Source organism: Coturnix japonica, chromosome 5, assembly GCF_001577835.2.
Source record: "Coturnix japonica isolate 7356 chromosome 5, Coturnix japonica 2.1, whole genome shotgun sequence".
Classification (NCBI taxonomy): domain Eukaryota; kingdom Metazoa; phylum Chordata; class Aves; order Galliformes; family Phasianidae; genus Coturnix; species Coturnix japonica.
In genome coordinates, this window is record NC_029520.1 from 22,610,955 (window position 1) to 22,631,594 (window position 20,640).

General features: G+C 37.6%; 1 protein-coding gene across 1 annotated transcript in view; it reads right to left on the bottom strand.

The window, feature by feature from the left end:
- Window positions 1-20,640, bottom strand: part of SPTBN5 (spectrin beta, non-erythrocytic 5) — an 88,344-nt gene that overhangs the window by 45,112 nt on the left and 22,592 nt on the right. The window contains exons 18-36 of the mRNA XM_015864530.2: window positions 20,296-20,547; window positions 19,364-19,651; window positions 18,516-18,762; window positions 17,562-17,701; window positions 16,248-16,347; window positions 15,464-15,634; window positions 15,207-15,371; window positions 14,157-14,383; window positions 13,176-13,362; window positions 12,515-12,715; window positions 11,468-11,584; window positions 10,763-10,926; window positions 9,503-9,635; window positions 8,523-8,668; window positions 7,441-7,555; window positions 5,851-5,961; window positions 4,531-4,710; window positions 2,964-3,167; window positions 1,581-1,730 (exon numbers count right to left, since the gene is read on the bottom strand). Of these exons, the coding sequence (XP_015720016.1) occupies window positions 1,581-1,730; window positions 2,964-3,167; window positions 4,531-4,710; window positions 5,851-5,961; window positions 7,441-7,555; window positions 8,523-8,668; window positions 9,503-9,635; window positions 10,763-10,926; window positions 11,468-11,584; window positions 12,515-12,715; window positions 13,176-13,362; window positions 14,157-14,383; window positions 15,207-15,371; window positions 15,464-15,634; window positions 16,248-16,347; window positions 17,562-17,701; window positions 18,516-18,762; window positions 19,364-19,651; window positions 20,296-20,547 (3,298 nt within the window). The remainder of the gene's footprint in view (window positions 1-1,580; window positions 1,731-2,963; window positions 3,168-4,530; window positions 4,711-5,850; window positions 5,962-7,440; window positions 7,556-8,522; window positions 8,669-9,502; window positions 9,636-10,762; window positions 10,927-11,467; window positions 11,585-12,514; window positions 12,716-13,175; window positions 13,363-14,156; window positions 14,384-15,206; window positions 15,372-15,463; window positions 15,635-16,247; window positions 16,348-17,561; window positions 17,702-18,515; window positions 18,763-19,363; window positions 19,652-20,295; window positions 20,548-20,640) is intronic.

The following is a 20,640-nucleotide window of genomic DNA, read 5'->3' on the forward strand; positions in this document are numbered from 1 at the left end:
ACTGAGGTGAACACCAACATCTCCTGGTCCCAAAGCATTAAAACTGACTTAAAGTCAGTAAAGTGTGATTTAAAATGAGCAAAGAACAGTGGCATTTGTGAAGTATGGCTGAGATGTGCTTTTATTAATAATCTCTGGCTCCGAGGAAAGCTGATGCTCCTGGACAGCTCTTTTCTTATTTGTAATTTTGTTCAGCATCAGCTGTGGGTTAAAACCAAGATGAAAAGAATGGACATGACAAGAGCATTAAAGAAAATGAATAATCTCTGATAAGAAAGGCCTAACTGGTGCATTCAGGAGTGATGTATATTGAAACTCATCCTGAATGCATCTGAATACACCCCAAACTAGGTGAAACTCTCTTGGTATCATGTCTCAGCGCAAACTGAGAATGTAGGTTTTATTTGCCAAGTCTGCCACTTGTAGGGAATCATGAAGATTCTCACTTCACACTTCTCACAAGCAGTGAATTAGAGAAGGTTTTAAACCCATGTACCTGAAAGAGCTGAGTATCAGTGCATAGCACAGCTCTGCATCACTTTTCCAAAAGGTTTAGTGCCTGTGGCAAAACACAGGGGGAAACCAGAGTTCAGCACAAATCAATTACAATTGTTTTGTGCTGCCAGTGGTCTTGGAGAATGAAGAATGACTTTTCCTTAATAGGAAATACTGGTGAGATACAACCTTCTTAAGCTTTGTTTCAACCCTTCAACGACTTCATCCCAACAATGTGGTTTGCATGCTAAGCCTCTGCACAGCTGCAACAATCTATTATTTCATGAATGTGCACAGTGTGACTGGGAAGGACACTTGAATTCTTCACTCCCAGTTTTGCAACAGTGAATGTCAGACCTAGGGCTGGAACTGTTTTAGATAGTACCCGCAAGTTCAGGAAAATGCAAAAAGGATGAAAGATAATTTGATACTGGTGAGAAACATACTTCAAGAGCTGCAAATGATAATACAAAGAATATCATGGCTTTGCATTAATTACATAAATCCTTTAATTTCATGGGGTATGGGGCTTTTGACACAAGTTCATCTTTCTCTACTACATTAAAAATAAATCATTATTCCTCCTGGTCAGATTCTTTCATAGATCTCCATGGTATTATCAACTCCCTTGCAGAAAAGAGAAAGAATCTCCTATTCTTGGACTAATTCACACTGTCAACATCGATTTTCCACAAGCTGCATTTTCCCAGCACTAAATTTCAGTCTGGGGAAAGGTTTCCAGCATCACCTGCAAATCTGTTTGTCAAGCCATCTTTATGATTCCCAATTTTTCTGCAACATACAAAATAGCTTGCCAGTGGTTAAGCAGTCAGTATGCTGAGATCTAACTAAAGCTAACTAATACTGGACTGTTGTCTCCCTCTTCTGTCAAGGTTCTCATATGCTTTCTCTTATATTTATTTGCAATTACAAGTGATGCTGCAACACAAATAACAATAAAAAGCATGTTGTCTACACATAGCTTTAAGGATTTTAAGTTGTAGGTACATAGTAATGTCCCTTTTAGTTTGGAAGAGTTAAAATGCTGAAAAAGTCTGCTTATTTCAAGTGTACAATTCACATACCTCCTGTGAGTTCAGGAGCTTGTCCAGGTAATTCCAGTCCTTGTAGAACATTTGTTCTTGGTGTATTTTTTCCAGCCACTTCTTCTTCTGTTTCCATTCACTGTATACTTTGTCCTTCTCTTCCAGCAGAGCCTGTAGCTTCTGCTGAATCTAAACACAATTTTCAAAAACTCATGTTGGTGGTCATCATAAACCATGGATGAGGACAAGGTTTTAAGAGAAAGATCATGTGAAGTCTTAGATAAACTCCCTTAAATAGCACCAAAATTTTCAAACAAAGAAAAGTAGAATTCCCAGCACTTATGTTTGGGTAGAGAGATAATTAGAAAGGTGCCTCATCTCAGGTACAGGGGAATGATTGTTACAGCATATATAGCAGTCCAAGTCAAGAGCAAATAAAGGTAACTTTTTCTCAAGTGTACCTTCTGGAATCAAATCCTACTTATCTTTATTAATAACAGTGCAATTAATAGCATTTAAAATTGGGATAGGACAGATACTTACATAAGTTAATGTCATAACTGTCTGCTATACTTTGCCAATACGTCTCAATCTTAGATTTCATGTATTTTCAGTTTCCAAACTCTGCATATCTACAGATCTTCTATTACTGATTTTTATTTATTTTTTTTTTTTTTAATTTTTTTTTTCTGCATTCTTCTACAGGCAAAAAACTTTCCAGTCAGGAAGACTCCATGTTACCGTAGTTATACATTACAACATTAGATGAAACTTCAGGAAATAGCTTAGTCAGGAGAACAGAATTCCAGTTGTCTGAGTATATTCAAGAGATGCTACTGAACTGATGGGGAGAAGTAAACTACTAGTTACTGGAAGAGGAAAAATGCTATAAGAATTTTAGGAGCTATTTGTCCTGAGTAAACAAACTAGCAGTTTGGTTTTCGTCTTTCATGTCTGGGGATTTAATACAATGGCATAATTTTCTGCCACAGAAAATGTTCCAACTGGTTTTAAACTCTCTGATATGCTTATTTTCATTTTTGGTTGTCAGGTCTTTGGTTCAACCTGTCTGGTATGAATTTAGAACTATGATATGAAGCAGAATATTTCTGTTAAAATTCAGTTTGGGAAGCATGTAGAATTATCTCCACAGTTTGGAACATACCAAGTTTCTTCAATAAACCCAAGTTTGCTGCAATGCACCCTCAGGACAGGCCAGCACTCATCTACTGCTAAGGTAGGAAATGTTTCTGTGCCCAGCCTAGATAACACGCTGAGGCAAACACTGGTCATGATTATGAATATGTGTGAGTGTATCCATGCATCTGTATGATTACAATAATGTTTAGTTCAGAATGATAGTTACATCACTGTTGAGTAGCTGAATGTGTTCAACTTTGAACTCAAATGTGTTTCAATTACCTCTTTTGATCTTACTTCCCCATCTTGCAAGAGTGACTGTCCAAGCTGTACAATTTGTTTGTACTTCTCTTCTTGTGCTTCAATCTCAGCCAGTAGCTGCTGATGCTGGGTAAGTCTCAGGCTGCTAGTAGATATGTCCCGGATAGTCTCCTTGGCCCTCATTTCCCTAATAATTTCTGATGTCCATGAGAAATAGTCCCACACCTGAAACCCAAGAAAATGTAAAAGTTAAGGTTACATCTCAAGCTTGGATTATCAGACTGGTTGCTTGGTGTATTTTAGAATACTTACTGACAGTAAGTGCTGAAGAAAAATGCTCTTTTCCTGCATGAGACTCCTTAAGATTTAAGCTACACATTTTGGAAAAAAAATGATCTGTACATCTCAGAATACTTAATGCAATGGAACACGTCAAAAGCCAACAAGGTATTGTTTTTGGACTGGCAATGCCAGCAATATTTAAGGATTGACTAGGCATCAGTCTGCACGAAGTTCAGAAGAGGGGGTCTTAAACAATTCAGAAACACTGAATATGTCTATGTCTAAGTTCTGATTCCTTGATATTGCTGACCAGAAGATTTGGAACCCCCTGCTGTTACTGCATGCTATCATTTGGGGAGAACCCTGTTTTTCAATTACAGAAAATCATACTTGTAGGGATGCAGAGAAATACACAGAATGATTATACAGAATTCTCTTTTCACAGAAAGACTCACAGATTTGTTCATTATTTGCTTTTTAATCTAAGCACAATGTCATAAAGAAAAAGTCCCATTTAAGATATCCTAGAAATCTACATTAGCAACTTCTTCCCTCCCACTGGAAGCAGAGGAACAGTGTGGTCAGCATCCACAGGAAAAAAAGGATTGTTTGTTTCCATTTACTATATATAGGATTTGGTAGAAGAGGACATCTTCGCTTTTTTGGTACCTGCCACTGTAGTACTTGTACCAATTACCTACTAATTTGCAGAGATGTATCACAGGTGATTTCACTGAAACTATTTACAACTGCACAGTATTCTATTGCAAACTGTGTTCCCTCCTGAAGCCTGAAATATGGTTATGGGTGATTGCAGGTAATGATATTACGCTGGGATCTCTGTGTTTAAGCAACTCGTGAGGTTGTTGCCATGATCCAGCAAAGATGCGTGAGTTGTATTTAATACATTTCATGAAATAAATTAACAGAGCATTATTGCATGCCCATAGAGAGAGAGAGAGAGAAAGAGATCCAACTTCTGACCACTATAAATAGGAGCCTTCATCTATTTTTATACCTTATTCAGTGCAAGAGTATTTGAAAAGAAATCTATCACTACTCCTGCAAAGCGATGACTCTTTCTGACAACTATAGTCTCGTACTCTGTAAATACTTCCTACAGGAGGTAAAAAGATTCTTATCTAATTCCTCTAATACCATTCTAAATAGCTACAAGCAGTTAATCAGTTAATAACACAGATAGCGTCTGCAGCCTTTCATACCAACCTTTGCAGCTCAGAAGTATACCTATGACTGACAAACATTTATCCTTGCGTACAAGCAACAGAAGGTGTGAAGTGCTTACTTGTGCATGAAACTGGTAAAGCTTGTGTGCTTGTTCCAGAAGCTCCCTACGCAGTTGAACTTTAGACTTCAGGGCCTTCCAGTTAGTGGCTATTGCCTGTTGCTTTGCTTTCAGGTCTGACGCCTGCTTGTTTGAGCAACGACTCAGCACATGATCTGCAGAGCGGATCAGATCCTGCAGCTGTACATAGCAAAGAAAGAAGAAAGAGAGACATAGAGATTCAGATAATATAAAGAAAATTACGACAAAAACTATGTTAATTTTAAATAAAATTACAATTCAAGTAAAATTTTCTGATCTAAGTTTTCTCATGCTAAACAAAATTATCCCTAATTTCAGATGGAATAACAGTGACATCCAGTGTTTGTTAAGGCTCATCACAACCGACTTTTTTCAACTAGCCAGATTTCATTTCTCATTTTTACCATTCTTACTACATGAACACTACAAAGAACAGGCATCTATACCTTGTTTTCCCCAGTGACTATACAGATTAACTGTGATTGCATTCTACTCATGCACATCTCATGCTCTTCTATCTTTAAAAGAAACAAGGAGCTGGTGACATCAGCTCCAGCATTTTCTTCTGTAATGCTAAGGTATGAGGAAACTGAAAGGTGATTCTGAGATAGCAACTTTAGTAATCACAGCATAGCACATATTGTGTTAACAGTACTGTTAAATGAACAAAATAAAGGGATGAAGATAAAACTTGTACTGGTTTCTCTGGTCTATTAGAGCTATGCAAATCTACCATGTACGAAGCAGTTTTCAAAGCAATAGTTGTTCTTACGAGCTGACACTTTTCGCAAGTTTTTATAACAAGACTTTCTCTTCTTTCTCATAGTCTAAATTCTAATCATTTAAATGTATTGAAATCTCCAGGCTACTGCCCCATTTATCCTTCTATAATCCTCTATAGACAATTAACATGTTTTGTTTTTGATTCAGCCTTTCTACTCATTAAAGAGATCCTGGATTTTTTCATTGTAATCATCTAGAATGCTTTGGACTACGTGGTAGACACATCATAAAGCTTGGCATAATCATACATTTCAAATAGCGGTTAAAAATATCCCTGTGAATCACTTCAATTGTCAGTACTCATTATAACATGTGCCTGATCTACAAGATTGTAAATGACCTACTTTTATAATCACCTGCTGATCTTGAATATATTAATAAAGCAGCAGACATGGAGGAAGAGTCTTAGAATATTCCAGGCTTTCATAGAATATATTCATAATACTACATCATTATGATTGTCTTGGAAACTTACACTGTGATAATACATTAAAGACCGCAAATGACTTTCATTACCTGCTGCTCATTTCCAAGGAGCTCATGTTCCAGGGCCACATGGTTCCGGAGCTGGGTTTGCACACCTCTCACGTCCTTTGCAACATCATCTGGGATGCTTTTGGACTTCTCCTAGCAAGGAGAAAAATCAGTGTAAGCTTTGTTACTCACTACTTATAAGCAAAACACACCAGCAGTCTACTTCAGTCATGCTGTGCATGCATACTGCACAAGTATGGACTACTCAGCCATGACAAGTAAAAGGAAGCCAGAAAATTCTGTCCTAGCACACCTGTCCTAGTAACTCTTTGGTAAGCATCACAGTAATTAAGCTACCGAATTGGACTGTGAGAGATGAAGGTTTAAGTCTTTCTTCTATCAGCCAATAAAGAGAATGACTTACAGGTTTGGCGATGTGAATTAATCTTGAATAGCCACTGCAGTGACATATAGTGAATTATTAAAGTAATATTAGCAACCACTAGTTTCAGGCTGTTCTTTGCAGATGATCTATGAATCATCTTTACACGAATCTTATCTATGCATGTCTGGGAAAGATGAGTTCAGTTTGGAAGGAGGAATTACTGTAAAGATGAGAAACACTGAACAATTCTGTCAAGAGAATAAAGTGGATAGGAACTTGTCCAATGTCCAGCTAGGTGAAAAGTCAGAAAAATGTTTCTAATCATAGCGGTGCATTTCTGTAACAGATTCACAGGCTAATTTGTGATACCAACATTACATCTCAGTAAGGTGCTATAAAAGGAGTTGTGTTGTATTACAACTATGATACAACTGCATTGTATTTGGTCACCTAAGAGAGACTTTCCATTACTATGTTCCTCTGAGAAAAAGGTATTCCCCCTTAGACATCTGAGCAGGAGATAAATGAAGAGATGGGCATGACAAATTTCTCTCCCACTCAGCAATGAAGTTTATTAACAGGAAACAATACAAGAAGTGTGTACTATTTACCTGGGCCAAACTCAGCATAGGAATAAAGCAAAAGCTGGTCTGTGGAATGTTTCTAAACTGTCGCTTGTCACAGCTACAGAATTAACCACTTCTTTCTTGAAGTTAAATATGTGCCAGGTCCTGAAAACCTGAACTGGTATACAGTAGAGTATGTGACATTTGATTTTCCATTTATAACAGGGAAAGAAAACAGGAATAACATAGTTGAATAGGGCAGCCTTTGTCAGTACAAGGAAATGGAAAAATCTACTACACTTAACCCAGCAAAGCTCTGTTGCCTTGCAAACAGTGCAATCTCTGTTACATTGCCTTCTATACGCATCTGCACTGAGGAAACCACACCTCTCAGTACAGCAACTATGTGGTTTCTTTCTAAAAATTCTTCAGGATTCTTAGATAAAACAGAGACCCGAAGAATTTCACTGAGATTTTGCCCCTCTCCCATTTTCATACTGGGAGCTTGAAAGTATTGTCTGTATCTATCACTAGAAATTTACACAGTTTGAGTAATCATGTGAGTTTCTTACAGAGATATTTTAAAGACAGCAGGAAGCATGCTGAGGATCGTAAGAATACTCCACAAACTAAGCTGAAATGGAAGTTTTTTTCATATAAAATCTTCCCAGTGTTTTTTACCTCAATGTGGGCCAGAGCATCTGTCAGATCCTGGTAACACTTGTGAATCACCTCAGCATCTTTCAGCCGCTCACCGCGTAATCTGGTAATTTCCAACAGCTCCTCCCAAGAGTTTCTAGGGACAAATAGTAAAAAAAACAACAACACAACAAAACCAACACATGTGAGACATGCAAACTAGGAGTAAAGGAGGTTAGAAATCTGAAGAAAGGCTAAGAAAAAGACCTCCTCATACTTTATTTTCAGTCACTCTGCCAATAAACTCTGCTGAAGTGATTCTCTGAGGGGTAGGACATCTGTCTACTCTGTCCATACCCTTCCTGTCTGCTCCAGACACTTGAGTTGTTGCCCATACATGGGCACACCTCTACAATAGGTCCTTCAGGCTTTATATGCTTCAGAATTTACAACTAGAAGGGGAGAAATACCTGGAAAAAAGACTCCTGGAGGAAGCATATATGTGAAGCTCTAATTAAAAGTGAGTGCAACTCTTCATCTACATGAGTTTGTCTCCCTAAATCTGTCACACTTATCTGGACACTAAATTAATGACTAAATAGAGTTCTACCCTAATTCTCACTTCCAGGACTCAGTACTCTGTCCAGCACTATGACTGGCACAGCAGGATTTGAGGGATTAAATCAGACTCTACTAGTCATTGACCCTTCTCTTTCAGGCCAGCTTGGACCAGCGCTAGGCATAAGAGGCTCATCTTAATAGCTGCAGAGCAATCATGGGATTCAAACTAAAAACATTAGAAACAATAATGATTCAACTAAACTTCCAGTCATATAGTTAGCTGACCCTGCTCCAAAGGACAAAGGAAGTTCAATTACCCCTTGCTTGCAGAGAACCTCTGATGCAATTTGCAAGAAAGCAAATCAGCAAACAGATAATGTCTATATTATAGTAGTCTATATTTTAATGAGGCATGGCAACAGCTCTCTATCAGTGAGCACACCACACATTTTGCAATCAGAGAATTGGGGGGCATACTTTACCATTTTCTATGTTCTTCTCACTTCCTCCTCAAGTGTGAACTGAAAGGACAAATCATTATAGAGCCTACACAAGTGTCCTACCTTAGCTCTTTCTGCTTCTGCCGGATTTCACGGGACTCAGAATGACCATAGTTTAGCAAGTTCTCTGCCAGCTGCTGGCAAGTCATAACTCTTTTCCCAGTTGCTTCCAGTTGGTGTCGGAAAGTGTCATACTTGGCACGAAGTTGCTTTTGAAGGGAAAACAAGGAAAAAAAAGTTGTTGATAGTTGTTGAACCTTCATGGCTGTCAGAGTGAGAAGTAACAAGCTGACCACAAATGGAGATGGAGAAACTGAAGAGGAGGATATAAATGACTGCACTTTACTTTCTAAGACAATGAGGAGCTACAGATTGTTAGCAAAACATAAGGTCTGTGATGCAGATATGAGGCAGAAGCATGATTACTGAGGATAGAAACAATTATATTTTTTTCAATGTACAATGGATTGCAATTATTAAAACAGTATGTTTTTACTTTAGGGATAAGACTTTACTGAGTGCTATGACTGAATAATGTATTCTGAGTTTAAGATTTAGAACATATTTTGAAATAAACATTAAAAATAGAGATTTTTAATATCTATTGATTTCAAATGTGCTGACTTTATAATAACTTCAATGCCATGTGAAAAGATATGGCTGTAATGTCCCTACATAAGGAATTTTCTTCAGAAATGCTGGAGGTAAACCACATTTAAATATCTGACTATAAAAAATAAATAGGAGATTCTCTTTGAATATCAGAAAGAGTAAGCATTTTAGCATGCAGCTGCTTCATGCAGCTCAGGCCCCATGGTAACAGGATGAAAAGTCCAGCAATGCTTCTTGCCTGACATCACCAGTCATTCACTTCTGCCCACCTTGATCCTTTTCTACTCCTATTTCCCAGTGATTTATGCTTTCATTGTTATGCTTTTCATCTTCATCTTCTAAGTTTTCAGGAACCATCTTAGAATCTTTTTACAGTCTGACAGCATACAATTTGGTTGGTTGATTTTTGACTAGTTACTCAAAAAACTCACCAGGACATGCTCATAATCATTTCCATAGTCTTCAGAGCTGGCTGCTTGTTTCTGCTGAGCCATCCAGTCCTGCAGATCTTCATATTCTCGTAGGAACTCATGCAAGAGAAGAGTCTCATCCAGCTTCTTCCCTCTGTTGGGGGGGAGATACAATTAGAATAAGGGAGTACAGGAGAAGGTCAATTAATAACTTTCTCTTTACTCTACCATATATACATATATAACATACATATATTGTCTGTTTGAAAAGGACAGTAATACATATGTAAATGAAAATGAGAAGGAAATCTTTCTAACTAAGGTTAGTGCACCATGAAGGCGAGTGCTGTGAAAGACATTCTACGTAATTCTGCTCATGTTGCCTATCCATCAAAATGCTGCAATTTGCTGCATATTTATGGTTTCATACAGTGTCTTATAACAAAGCCTGACACATGACAGGCCTTGCATGGTAAACAAAACTTTAGAAACTGTAAACAATATTAAAAATTATAGTTGAAATATTCAGTATTCTAATTTTCAGATTAATGTATTGGTTATGCAACTTGCAGAGCTTCATACATTTTCTATGTGAATTTTCTGAGGAGGTAAAATCTAAACTGTTCAAATGGGCATTTGTTCCTTCCCAGCAACAAGCTAGGAGTATTTAAAAACCCCGGGTAAAAGCAAACTGACTTGTTGTAACTTGCTACTGTTTTAATAGGAGAAAGGATCTAAAATGAAAAGTACACATCTTATTCAAGGACAAAAGCCTTCTTATTGTAGCAATGGCACTAGCCATTAATACAAACAATTTAAATTGCTTTCCTTCTTTTTTGTAACAAATAAAGTCCTTTTCTAGTCATTTTCAGTAAGGGAAACTTTCTAAAACAAGGCTTGCCCCTCCCTTCCCTTTCTAATATCAGATTCCAGATAACAGGAAGGAAAATCAGGATCTGGCATCTCAGATTGTTTTACAGGAGGATGATGAAGGGTGAAGAGGAAATTTGGTGGCTTTAAATTCCTTTAGCAAAATGTAGAGGCTTCATGTAACAATAATAAAATGCCCATGGGTGCACAGAAATAAAATACAGAAACAAGCAATTTCCTAAATACAATTAAAAACAGGGGACATGATGTATGTGACAAAAATCCTAGTGAGGTAACTGGAGATGCCCTTGGCTGACTTCTTTGAGTCAAAGCTAGTCATCTAGGTTTTGAAACAAACATAGGGGCAATTTAGACTAGAGTCAGCTAAGATACAAATTTTCTAGTTGATACCTTATTGCTGCTAGTTCCTGCAACTCACGGAGTCTTGAGTGAACTTGTTCCCTTGGTGCATCAACCTCAACATACTGGATGGAACCCACAGCTGGAAGATTTTGGACACTTTCATTTAGTTCTTTAATCAGATCTTGGTAAACAGCAATCTCATGCTCTAGGACCTGTCAAAGAAAACAGTGGAATGAGAGCCAATATCCAAGACACTCGCTGTATCAACTTTTCTGCCAGATAATATTGCAATTAATGGAGACATTAAAAGAAGAGGAAAAGTTTCTGGAAGCATGTGATATTTCCAGGTCTCGATCAATTTCAGCCTATTTTCTCTCACTATTTATTTATTTTTTATTTTAAACTACATATATAATATCAAACAAGCTTCAAAATCTTTCCTCTCAAACATGTTTTCATGCTAAGAATATTTGTAAAAGCCAGTCAAGCCCATTCCTGTGTGCATGGTGTTAGCCACTAAAGTGTACTTGCAGCCTGGTATATTGCACCCATTACTCAGACTCAGAGCATGACATGCAAACAAAGATCCTAGCTTTGTTAAAAAAAAATTGCTAATGGATCCATAAATTCAAATATTCAGTCCTTCCTTGCGGAAGCAACATAGCAACTCAATTCCTTAACTTAATCACAGATGCAAACTTTGAATATCCTTTACTAAACTTTTCAAGAATTTCTAAAATGTTTCTGAAATACCTTATGTTTCTTGAGGAGTTTCAGTGTTCCATCTTCATCCTTACCATAGTCCTTGCTGGTCACAAGTGGACGTTTTTCTGCTATCCAAGCCTCCAGGTCTGAAGTATTCATTAGAAACTATCATTCAAAGCAAAAGCAAAATAATGTCTGTGTCAGTTTCCATAATACTCATGTTATTCTTTTGACCTAATAAATTTGAAGCAAAGGGTACACTATAAGGTCTACCATAATATCACACCGAATAACTAATAAAGACTATTTAATCCTAAGGACTAATATTTCACATGACTAGACTAAATCTCAGGAATCTTAGAAAAAGCTGGGTGTCCTACCTGATAAGAAATGAACCAAAGGGAGACTTCATTAGCATTACCAAATCCCTGGAAAAAATGCTTTTTAAAATGGTGTTTAATTTATAGAATCCTCATATAAATCATACTATGAGGATTTTATACATAAAGTTGCTTTTTCAAATCATATGAAGGATGTCACAGATTTAAGACATCAGTGCAAAATAACTGAGGTCTTATTCAAGCATCAAAGCTCTGGTGCTTAATTTCTGAGGAATTCAAACCACCTACAAAGATCAGACTTCATAAAGCATACAGTATGGACAGCTGTTTAAACATGTGGAGGAAACAATATCCACGTGATTAAATTCTCCAGGGAACATACTTTAGGTGAACCTAAGAACGTTGTGCAAATATTATTATGCCTAAAAAACTACCTATGTCATCTGAGTGACTGCACTCCAAATGACCCACTAGAGACTTGATAAATTTGTGTAATCCAGATACATATTTTTTCTAGGCAGGCTAAAATTATGTTCTATTATCTTGTTGAAGTAAGAGGGTCAAAAGTCCTAAGTTGCTTTAAGTGGAATATCTTGATCTGTCTCAGTATCATTTTGTTGAGTATGGCCCCATGAGTCTGAGCTGAAGTGAATTCAAGACAATTAAAGGGAGAGATTTAAGCTGTTTTGTTGTTCACTTAAAATCTTTGATCCTCTTGTTTGCCTGAAAAAGCTACTGTGGGAGCAATTTGTACCTCTTGGAACCCAACTGAGTGCTGCAGCTGCTTCATCCTTTCCTCACAGGCTTTCTCCAGACCCTGCCAGGCAGTCACAAGTTCCTGGCATTTCTCATTTATTTTCTGAGCTGAAGGATGCTGGCTTACAACCATTGTCCTTCCTTTATCCAGGACCCGCTGGACTTGCTGTTTGTGGGCATTCACCTCTGCCTGAAATTCCTAGGGATGAGAAAAAATAAAATGAGGAAGAAAAGAAGGGCATATGAAGACAAAGAAGTGCAGTAAGTGTATAACTGAGATAGTATGAGAACATGAGACTAGAAATATTTTTTTCCAGACCACTGCACAAAGCAAGAACTTAATTTCTCTATTTAGTGTGAAGTACACTAGCTTTTATCCACTTTTAATGGGAAGAGCTATAATCTTCCTCAGAATAAGAATACTGTAAAACAGGAAGAAATTTGCAGCTACTACAGGAATTCCTTGTTTGCTCTGGAAATCACACTACTCTGTTTTCTTGTCTCAGTGTGCTGGAATCACATTTCAATGATTATTGCACTAGATTTTACTTGTAACACCCCTCCTGGAGGTGAAGGAGAATTATGCAGGTGCTTGTTTGCAGGCTGTGGTGATGTTCAGTGGGCTGACAAGCTATTGTAAACTTGATGAAAAGAGATACCTTGTGTTTTTGCAACAAACTTTGAGCCACATCCAAGGACTTCCCATAGTTTGTGGAATTGGCAATAGGCAATCGCTCATTAATCCAGTTCATTTCCATATCATGGTAATGGTAGAACTCATAAAGATCCACTGCAGCTTCCAGGAGCTTACGCCTCTCATCAAGAGGTGCTTGTAAAGACTCAAACCTGGGGGTCATCCATTAAAACATATGTGTTAAACAAAGCTCTATCCTAATCCTGCCAAGGGAATTAGTCTATAATAACAGTGATGATTACAGAATGCTGGATACTTGTCTGCAATTAAAATTTGAATGTTGGCTGTATATACAAGAACTGCAAGAGGTTACTTTTGGCAAGTATGGAAGGGATTTGACCAGGGCAAGGGGAACGGGAACAGAGCTTTATGAAGCTATGATTCTTATGACAAGCCTTGGTCATAATACAGACTGGCATGGGTCATTGCCTGCTGCAATGGGTAGTGCCCGGTGCTCAGTTAACAACTTTCTCACCTTTCTAATGTAAACATATATCAAAAGAAGAATACAGTTAACACTCTATCCATGCCTCACTTTCCAGCAATTTAAGTAATGATGCTTGGAAGAAAGAGAACTTTTAATTTGGACTAAAAACAATAAATGGAAGCAGAGGAGAAAGAACGGTTTTTCTCTTTTGAAGCCAAAGGCTTGTCCAGTGAAGTTTTAAGGAAGTTAGTCACTACTGAATATCGATCACTGCACATTTTAGCAAGCAACCTGATGACCGGTGGGTAACCAAAGGACCAGAGTAGGAGTGCAGCAGGCAAGGAGCAAGTTCCAAGTAACAGATGTTGAAGTCTGTCACCCAGCAGTTGTGCAGGTATAGACTAAAACACTGCTGAAGCAGAACTAACAGGATAAATCATTCCTGAATATGGTTCGAAGATGGAACAAAAAATATGATATGACATAAGGAGTGGAAAGAAAAAGAGAGTGGTACTTCACCTTTTTAGATATTTTTGTGTTTCATCCAGAATTCTCTGGGAGTCAAAGTGATTGGTGGCCATTTTCATTGCATGAGACACAATAGAGTTCATTTTCTCTGCCAGCTCATGTGTCTCATTTTCCAGCTGCCTGTGCTTCTTGAGTAGATCACGGCTGGAGCGCAAATCATGGCCTGTCTCTGCTTCCTGAAGAACCTTCTCAATTTTCTCTATCTTCTTTTTGGCATCCTATAGGGAAAAGGTTACTGCCACTCCTACTGACCTTGAAACATTTTCTTTCACTCAGTTCCTCCAAGGACAACTTCTCGGATACAGTGTTTAATATTTGACACCTATTGTTATTTCTTGGTAACACTATGGCCAGGTGCCTTCAAGAGGCTCTTCTTGTGAATATTTTACTTCACTCCTCATTTTGGCATGCTTTTCTTTCTGATCTACAAAAGTACATGACAACGAAATCTTCTCTTTGAACTATCTTCAAATTCAAATGAATCTCCAATGGCTTCAAAGTTTAGCATTTAATTTCAATAAAACAGCAGTTTAATTAAACACTAATATCTGGATTCAGAGCATATCTTTCCTCTCACAAAATTTGCCTGAATTACTTTAATATAATTCTGTGACTTAAACCTTCATACTGACCCCAAGCTAGCATGTTTGTTTGCACAATCTTGAGCCCTGCAGAGAGATCTGATTGGTTTCCAAGTCTGGGATAACCATATGTAGTGCTGAGTCTGAGTTTAGTAGCACTGCATCTTGGTGCTGGCACTGTTATCATCCTTATAGCTTTGGAGTGAACTTGATTAGCCTTACACTGGGTCTTCTCTCCTGAGATTGTAGAAACTAATCTATCTTGTGCCCAAACAACTTAGTACATGCTTTTATGTGCAGAGTATTCTGCTGGTTTTTTGTTTGTTTGTTTGTTTGTTTGTTTTTGTTTGTTTTTTTGGGTTTTTTTTTTTCGTTTTTTTTTTTCAAGGAACATTTTTTATCAACAGAGTAAACAGGTTCCTGTGGTAGCCCTCCCCTCTGCACCCCACCACCTCCTGACCTGCAGCAGTTCCATGAGCTGTTCTTGCTGCCCAGCTTGTCTTAGCTTGTCACCTCGCTCTATCATCTTCCTATACAATTCCTTCCACTTCTTCTCTAGCTCTGACATCTTCTTTTGGATAGAATCTGCAGCATAATGGTCATCTTGAATCAGCTGATTTCCTTTCTGGAGAAACACAGCACGTCACATTTTTGTATTAGATCAATGTCATGAAGTTTGGGACCAGGTGGAAAACTTAGTTTCAAAAATGTCTTCACCTTTATCAGTGTTGCAAAGTGCTCCTCATTAGCCATCATTTCCTTCTCAGCAGCCTCATGCCACTTCAGTTTGCGTAAAACATTTGTTGGATCACGATAGGATTCATCTGATGCAATCTTGTACTTCTCTTCCATCCATATCAAAAGCTCAGCAGCATCCCGGTTGAATTCCTTACAGAAACAGATAGGATTAAATAGATATAAATTCTGGTTTTGCATGGATTTTTAGTGCATCCTTGCCACTAGGATGAAGTCCAGATTTTTTTCCCAAGAGGTACGAGAAGTATAATATATTAATATGAAAGTTGTTCTGTATAATCAACACTTTTAATTAAGTTAGTTGTTTCATTATGTTGGCAGCCCATCACAAATTAAGCTAAATGCACCGTAGCTTTTAAAACATTTTTAGAAGTGTTAATATTAACACTGGAATGTACAAAGTATTCTCCCCAATTAATCTAGTGTGAAAGTTTAATTTTTGCCAGACGATTAACACTCAGAAAAATAGTAATGAGGAGAATAAACTTATCCATTAGACAAAACTTTCTGTTGATATTTTTTCATTTGATCTCTCAATTTTTGGCTTTTAATTTTGCTGTGCTTATAGTTTTGTAAGATCTAACCCCTACACATCACCTTGGAAAGTGACATTTTCTGTCTCATAGCCAAAGGGAAAGTGGAAAGTGAGCTGCAGCAAAAATGTTTGAGATGTATCCCATACTAAGATGAACAGTAATTTTACTTCACACACGCTTGACAAAACCTGCACGTTCAGTCATTTTACCTGCAGCTGCAGAGAATCCAACAAGCTCTGTTTTCTCTTGGAATTGCTTTCTATCAGCCGTTGCCATCTTTGCCGGAGTGTAGCCATTCTCTCTTTAATACTACCAATAAAAATAATAAGTTCAATGTTGTAATGATCATATGATTTTTTTGTATGCATTACTATCATACTAGTTCACCCATTTCTTGATGGAAGGGATTACAGCCCTGTCCTATGACCTTTTGTGGCTCATCTGAAGACTAACTTTCCAGCTCCCTTAGATTTTCCATTTCTATAAACTGTGTTCCATTAGTGAATTGCAGTCACATATCTTAGACTAAAACACCTAGGCCTTTGTTTTACTCAAATATTCCATTGTAAATAGTAATTTTATCTGTGATACAAGCTCAGTGAGGCTCTGGAATAGCCTTGTAATGATAGTAGAACTGGTAAGATACCTGGTTCTAAGAGTAGTTTTATGAATTTGTGGAGGAAATTTTCAAGACGTTATCATTTGTAATGACAAAGCATGGACTTTTTGACCCAAGATGTCCACTCTGACCTTATACTTCTGATTTTTATTTACTCAGAGGTTCTCTTACTAGACTCTAGTGAATTTATAGATGACTTATCAGCTTCCACTATGAAGCTGTTCCTGATGTGCTATTATTTCCTTACAAACTTTTTAACAGCAAACATATTAGTTCTAATACAGGATATGTGTAAGTGAGAGAAAATTTTAATTATGCAGATATTTAATATATTTTTCTTAAAGAAGTTTAAATACCATTAGTTTATAATAAAAGAATAATTATTCTAGTGTTGTGTAAAATGCCACTTTTAACCTAACTTATGAGACTCACTTGTCCTGAAAGCATAGGATGTTTATCTTTTTGAAATATACCCTTTTTCCTATACTGATTCAGGAGACCAGAGCCTGGAAACATGGTTATGAAACATGGTTTGGGCTGGAAGATCATCTGGTTCCAACTCCCTCCCGGGGACATGTCCCATTAGACCAAGTTGCTCAAAGTCCCATCCAGCCTGGCCTTGAACACCTCTGAGGGTGGGCCACTGACAATTTTCCTAGGCAACCTGTGACACTGCTTCACCATCCTCATTGTAAAAAATTTCTTCCTGATATGTAATTTAAATCGACCCTCTTTTCTACTTTGAATCCATTGCCTCTTGTCCTTAGAGATCAACTGAATCCTGCCTCAGAGAAAAGATTTTAATGTTGATCCAATTGTTTATTAATGCTAAATACTTCCAGTGAAATTACTGTTTTTTCTACCTCCTTCTTTGAACAAAAAGGAGGAGGGAGTCTGGACTTACGTGTGTGATGCAAAGTGCCCATTTTCTATTAGGTCTGCCCCATTTTCATTAAATGCTTCAATTCGTCTCTTTAGCACCATTAGCAGTTGTTCAAATTCCTGATGTTGTTTCTGCAGGCTTCGAACAGCATCTACATGATCCTGCATTTAAGAAAGTAAATTTGATCAAGTTTTTTTATTGGCTGTATATTTTTCATGTAGCAATTAAAAACTTATTGGTCCTTACTTTCCCTTTCTCTTTCAGAGATAGACACAACATACATTTAGCAATAAAATTACGTATAATACCCTGTGTGTATATATAGCCTATAAACAAACAATAAATATGCTTAGGATTGTGACATATCTGTTTAAGCTGTCATATATTTGTTCCTAAATTTCAGTTCCATTTTCACTTTTTAAGAAAATTCGCATTCTGCACCTGGGCTAGTATATCAATAATTAAACATTTGGTCCCAGATTAACAACATCTTTCAAATGAAAATATAAAAGGTATTTTTGTCCTTCACTGATCTTGTGAATAATGTCTACAATTGTGTTTTTTCCCCCTTCATTGCTTTAACATTTGACAATTTACCAATTGAATTTATATAAATTCAGGTTTCTATTTCAATGAAAAAATATTAATTATGTTTAAGCTTTAAAACCTCTTTTTATTTATTTATTTATTTTTGCATTACATATCCACTTTGTGACTCAGTTGTATTTAAATCATTTGTCATGCAAACACAGCATGAGACAGGACAACTCTAGTTGCTTTTGAAAATACTTTTGAGACAAGCCTAATTTTCATTATGATGATTAAGGACATAAGGGCACAAATAAGAACCTGACGGTCTAGTTTCAAAGTATGAAAATGCCATGACCATAAGAATGAGGAAGCTGATCTAGGTAAGAAAAATGTGTGACTCCCTGGATATGAAGTAGAAAGAAATAGATCTGCTGCTGTACATACCCCAAGGTCATTACCCCGAAGAAAAGCCTCATGGCTAGAAAGGGCAGCATTGATACGGTCTCCCTCTCTGTTGAACTTCTGCAATTCCAAGCCATCCTTCAGCTTTTTCTGTCGCTGTTCCCACATATTTTCCAGCTCTTTGTTCTCCTGGGCAAGCCTCTCCACAGACAGGTGAACATCTCTGGTCCTACTGTTACTGGGTTGGTTTTGGATTACTTTACGCCCAAGCTCTTCTAGCTGCACAAATCTTCTCAAAGAATGAAAAGTGAGACATTAGTTTGTGTGAATATATTAACTCTCTTATACAGCTCTCAGAAGTACCTAAACTCTAAGCTGCCTTCCCTTCCTCTTGCTCTGTCCTTGCTAACCATTGTTATACACTATACAGTACATGTAGTTGTTTTTGCTCAGGAACACAGGCTTGAGGTAGTAGGTAAGATTTCTGTACAAGTCCCTATATAAATAGACTTTCCCATTAAATGAACAAGAAGGACCAACACAGTATCTAGAACTTTCTAATGCTGCATAAGAATAGGACTGAAAATGATGGCATCTGGAAGCATAGAGCATAGGAAGGGAAGAATTAAGAGAAGTGAAAGTGCAGGTGGCAGTATTCAAGTGTCAAGAGCGCTTGTGAAACTCTGCTCCAACAGATATCTCCTCCATGACATTGGTGTAAGAATGCAACAGCTGACTAGATTTTATGTTCAGCAGTTTTCTTTTGACTCTGAATTTCACAAGCATTTAAATAAACAACATAACCTTCATGCATAATTTATATACACAATAGATGTTTCATCTTCATTGTGTTGTTGAAATATCACCCTGTTCTGCTCAGCCCAGCCTACCTTTCCTTCTGAGACCTTATTTCTTTCAGAAGGTCCTGATGTTCCCTCAGCAGTTGCTCTGCAGAAGCCACATCCACACCCATTTCTTCACTTCTCAGCTTCTCCCTGATGCCTTCTGCCCACAGCAGGAGCCTGCGGCTGTCTTGCAGGAAGGACTGTTGATTTTGGGCCTGCTGCAGAACGTCACGCTTCCTTTGGGTCTCCAACTTGAGGTTTACTAGAAGCCTCTCCATGTTCTCCACCTCCTCCGCAATGGCCTTGCTCTCTGCAGGGTTGGTGTCCTTAATGCTACAGTTAGAAGTAAAACACAAAAAAATTGTAACAATAGCTGCAAAAATTTGAAGACTGAACCAATGCCCTTTAAAAGTAATAAATTTGGATATTTAAACTTCTGTTAAAATGAAAGTAAACTAAGGCACCAAATACTCCAAACTAGCAAAAAATGTCAGTGTGAAAAGGGTGTATCACAGAAAATGTACTTTAAAGACTCTGATAACCTTCTTGTGGTTCAATTGTATCTGTACATTGTGAATATACAGAAGATTAAAGAAGTAAAAAGCTTTACAATTTCAAATTTAAACTGTAGTGCACAATTCCCAGCTACTCTTCCTTCATCTTTGCTTCCCCTGATGATCCTCTTTCAGTTCCTAAATTATACCTAGTTCAAAATTTGTGAGTAACTCCCATCAGTATAGGTAAATTGATAAAGTCACAGTCTTGCTGTATTTACAGATTATTTCCACAGCAGCAAAGCCTGGAAACATCCACTTCACCAGCCATTCTCAAGAGAGAGGACCTCAATCCAATGGGCAAGTTGGTTCTTCAGGCCACTGCAGAAACTTCAAGGGAAATTTCACTGTCTGCTTATTCTCTTTATAATGCTATCTTAGAGAATTAGTGCAGAATATGAAAACAAAGAGCAATTTCCTTACGATTTTGCAACGCTCCTCAAGTATTCAATTTTCCTCTCCAACACTAGGACCTCTCTCTCAACCACAGACAGTTTGCGCTTGTCAGATTCCAGCCCAGCAGATGAGTTCCCTGGTTCCAGATCTCTGAGCTGGCCCATCTTGTCTTGTAGTAGCACTCCTATGCTCTGACAGTCCTCAAGAAATGTCCTCACATCAGCCACTCCGATCAGCTCTGAGCCCTTCTCCTCCTTCAGAGATTCCATGTGTTCCCATCTTGGAGGGAAAAAGAACACAATTACTTGCCTGTAGCCTGTCACTAACCCAGAACTTGCCTTCACCTGAAAAAAAAATTCAGTTTATAGCCTT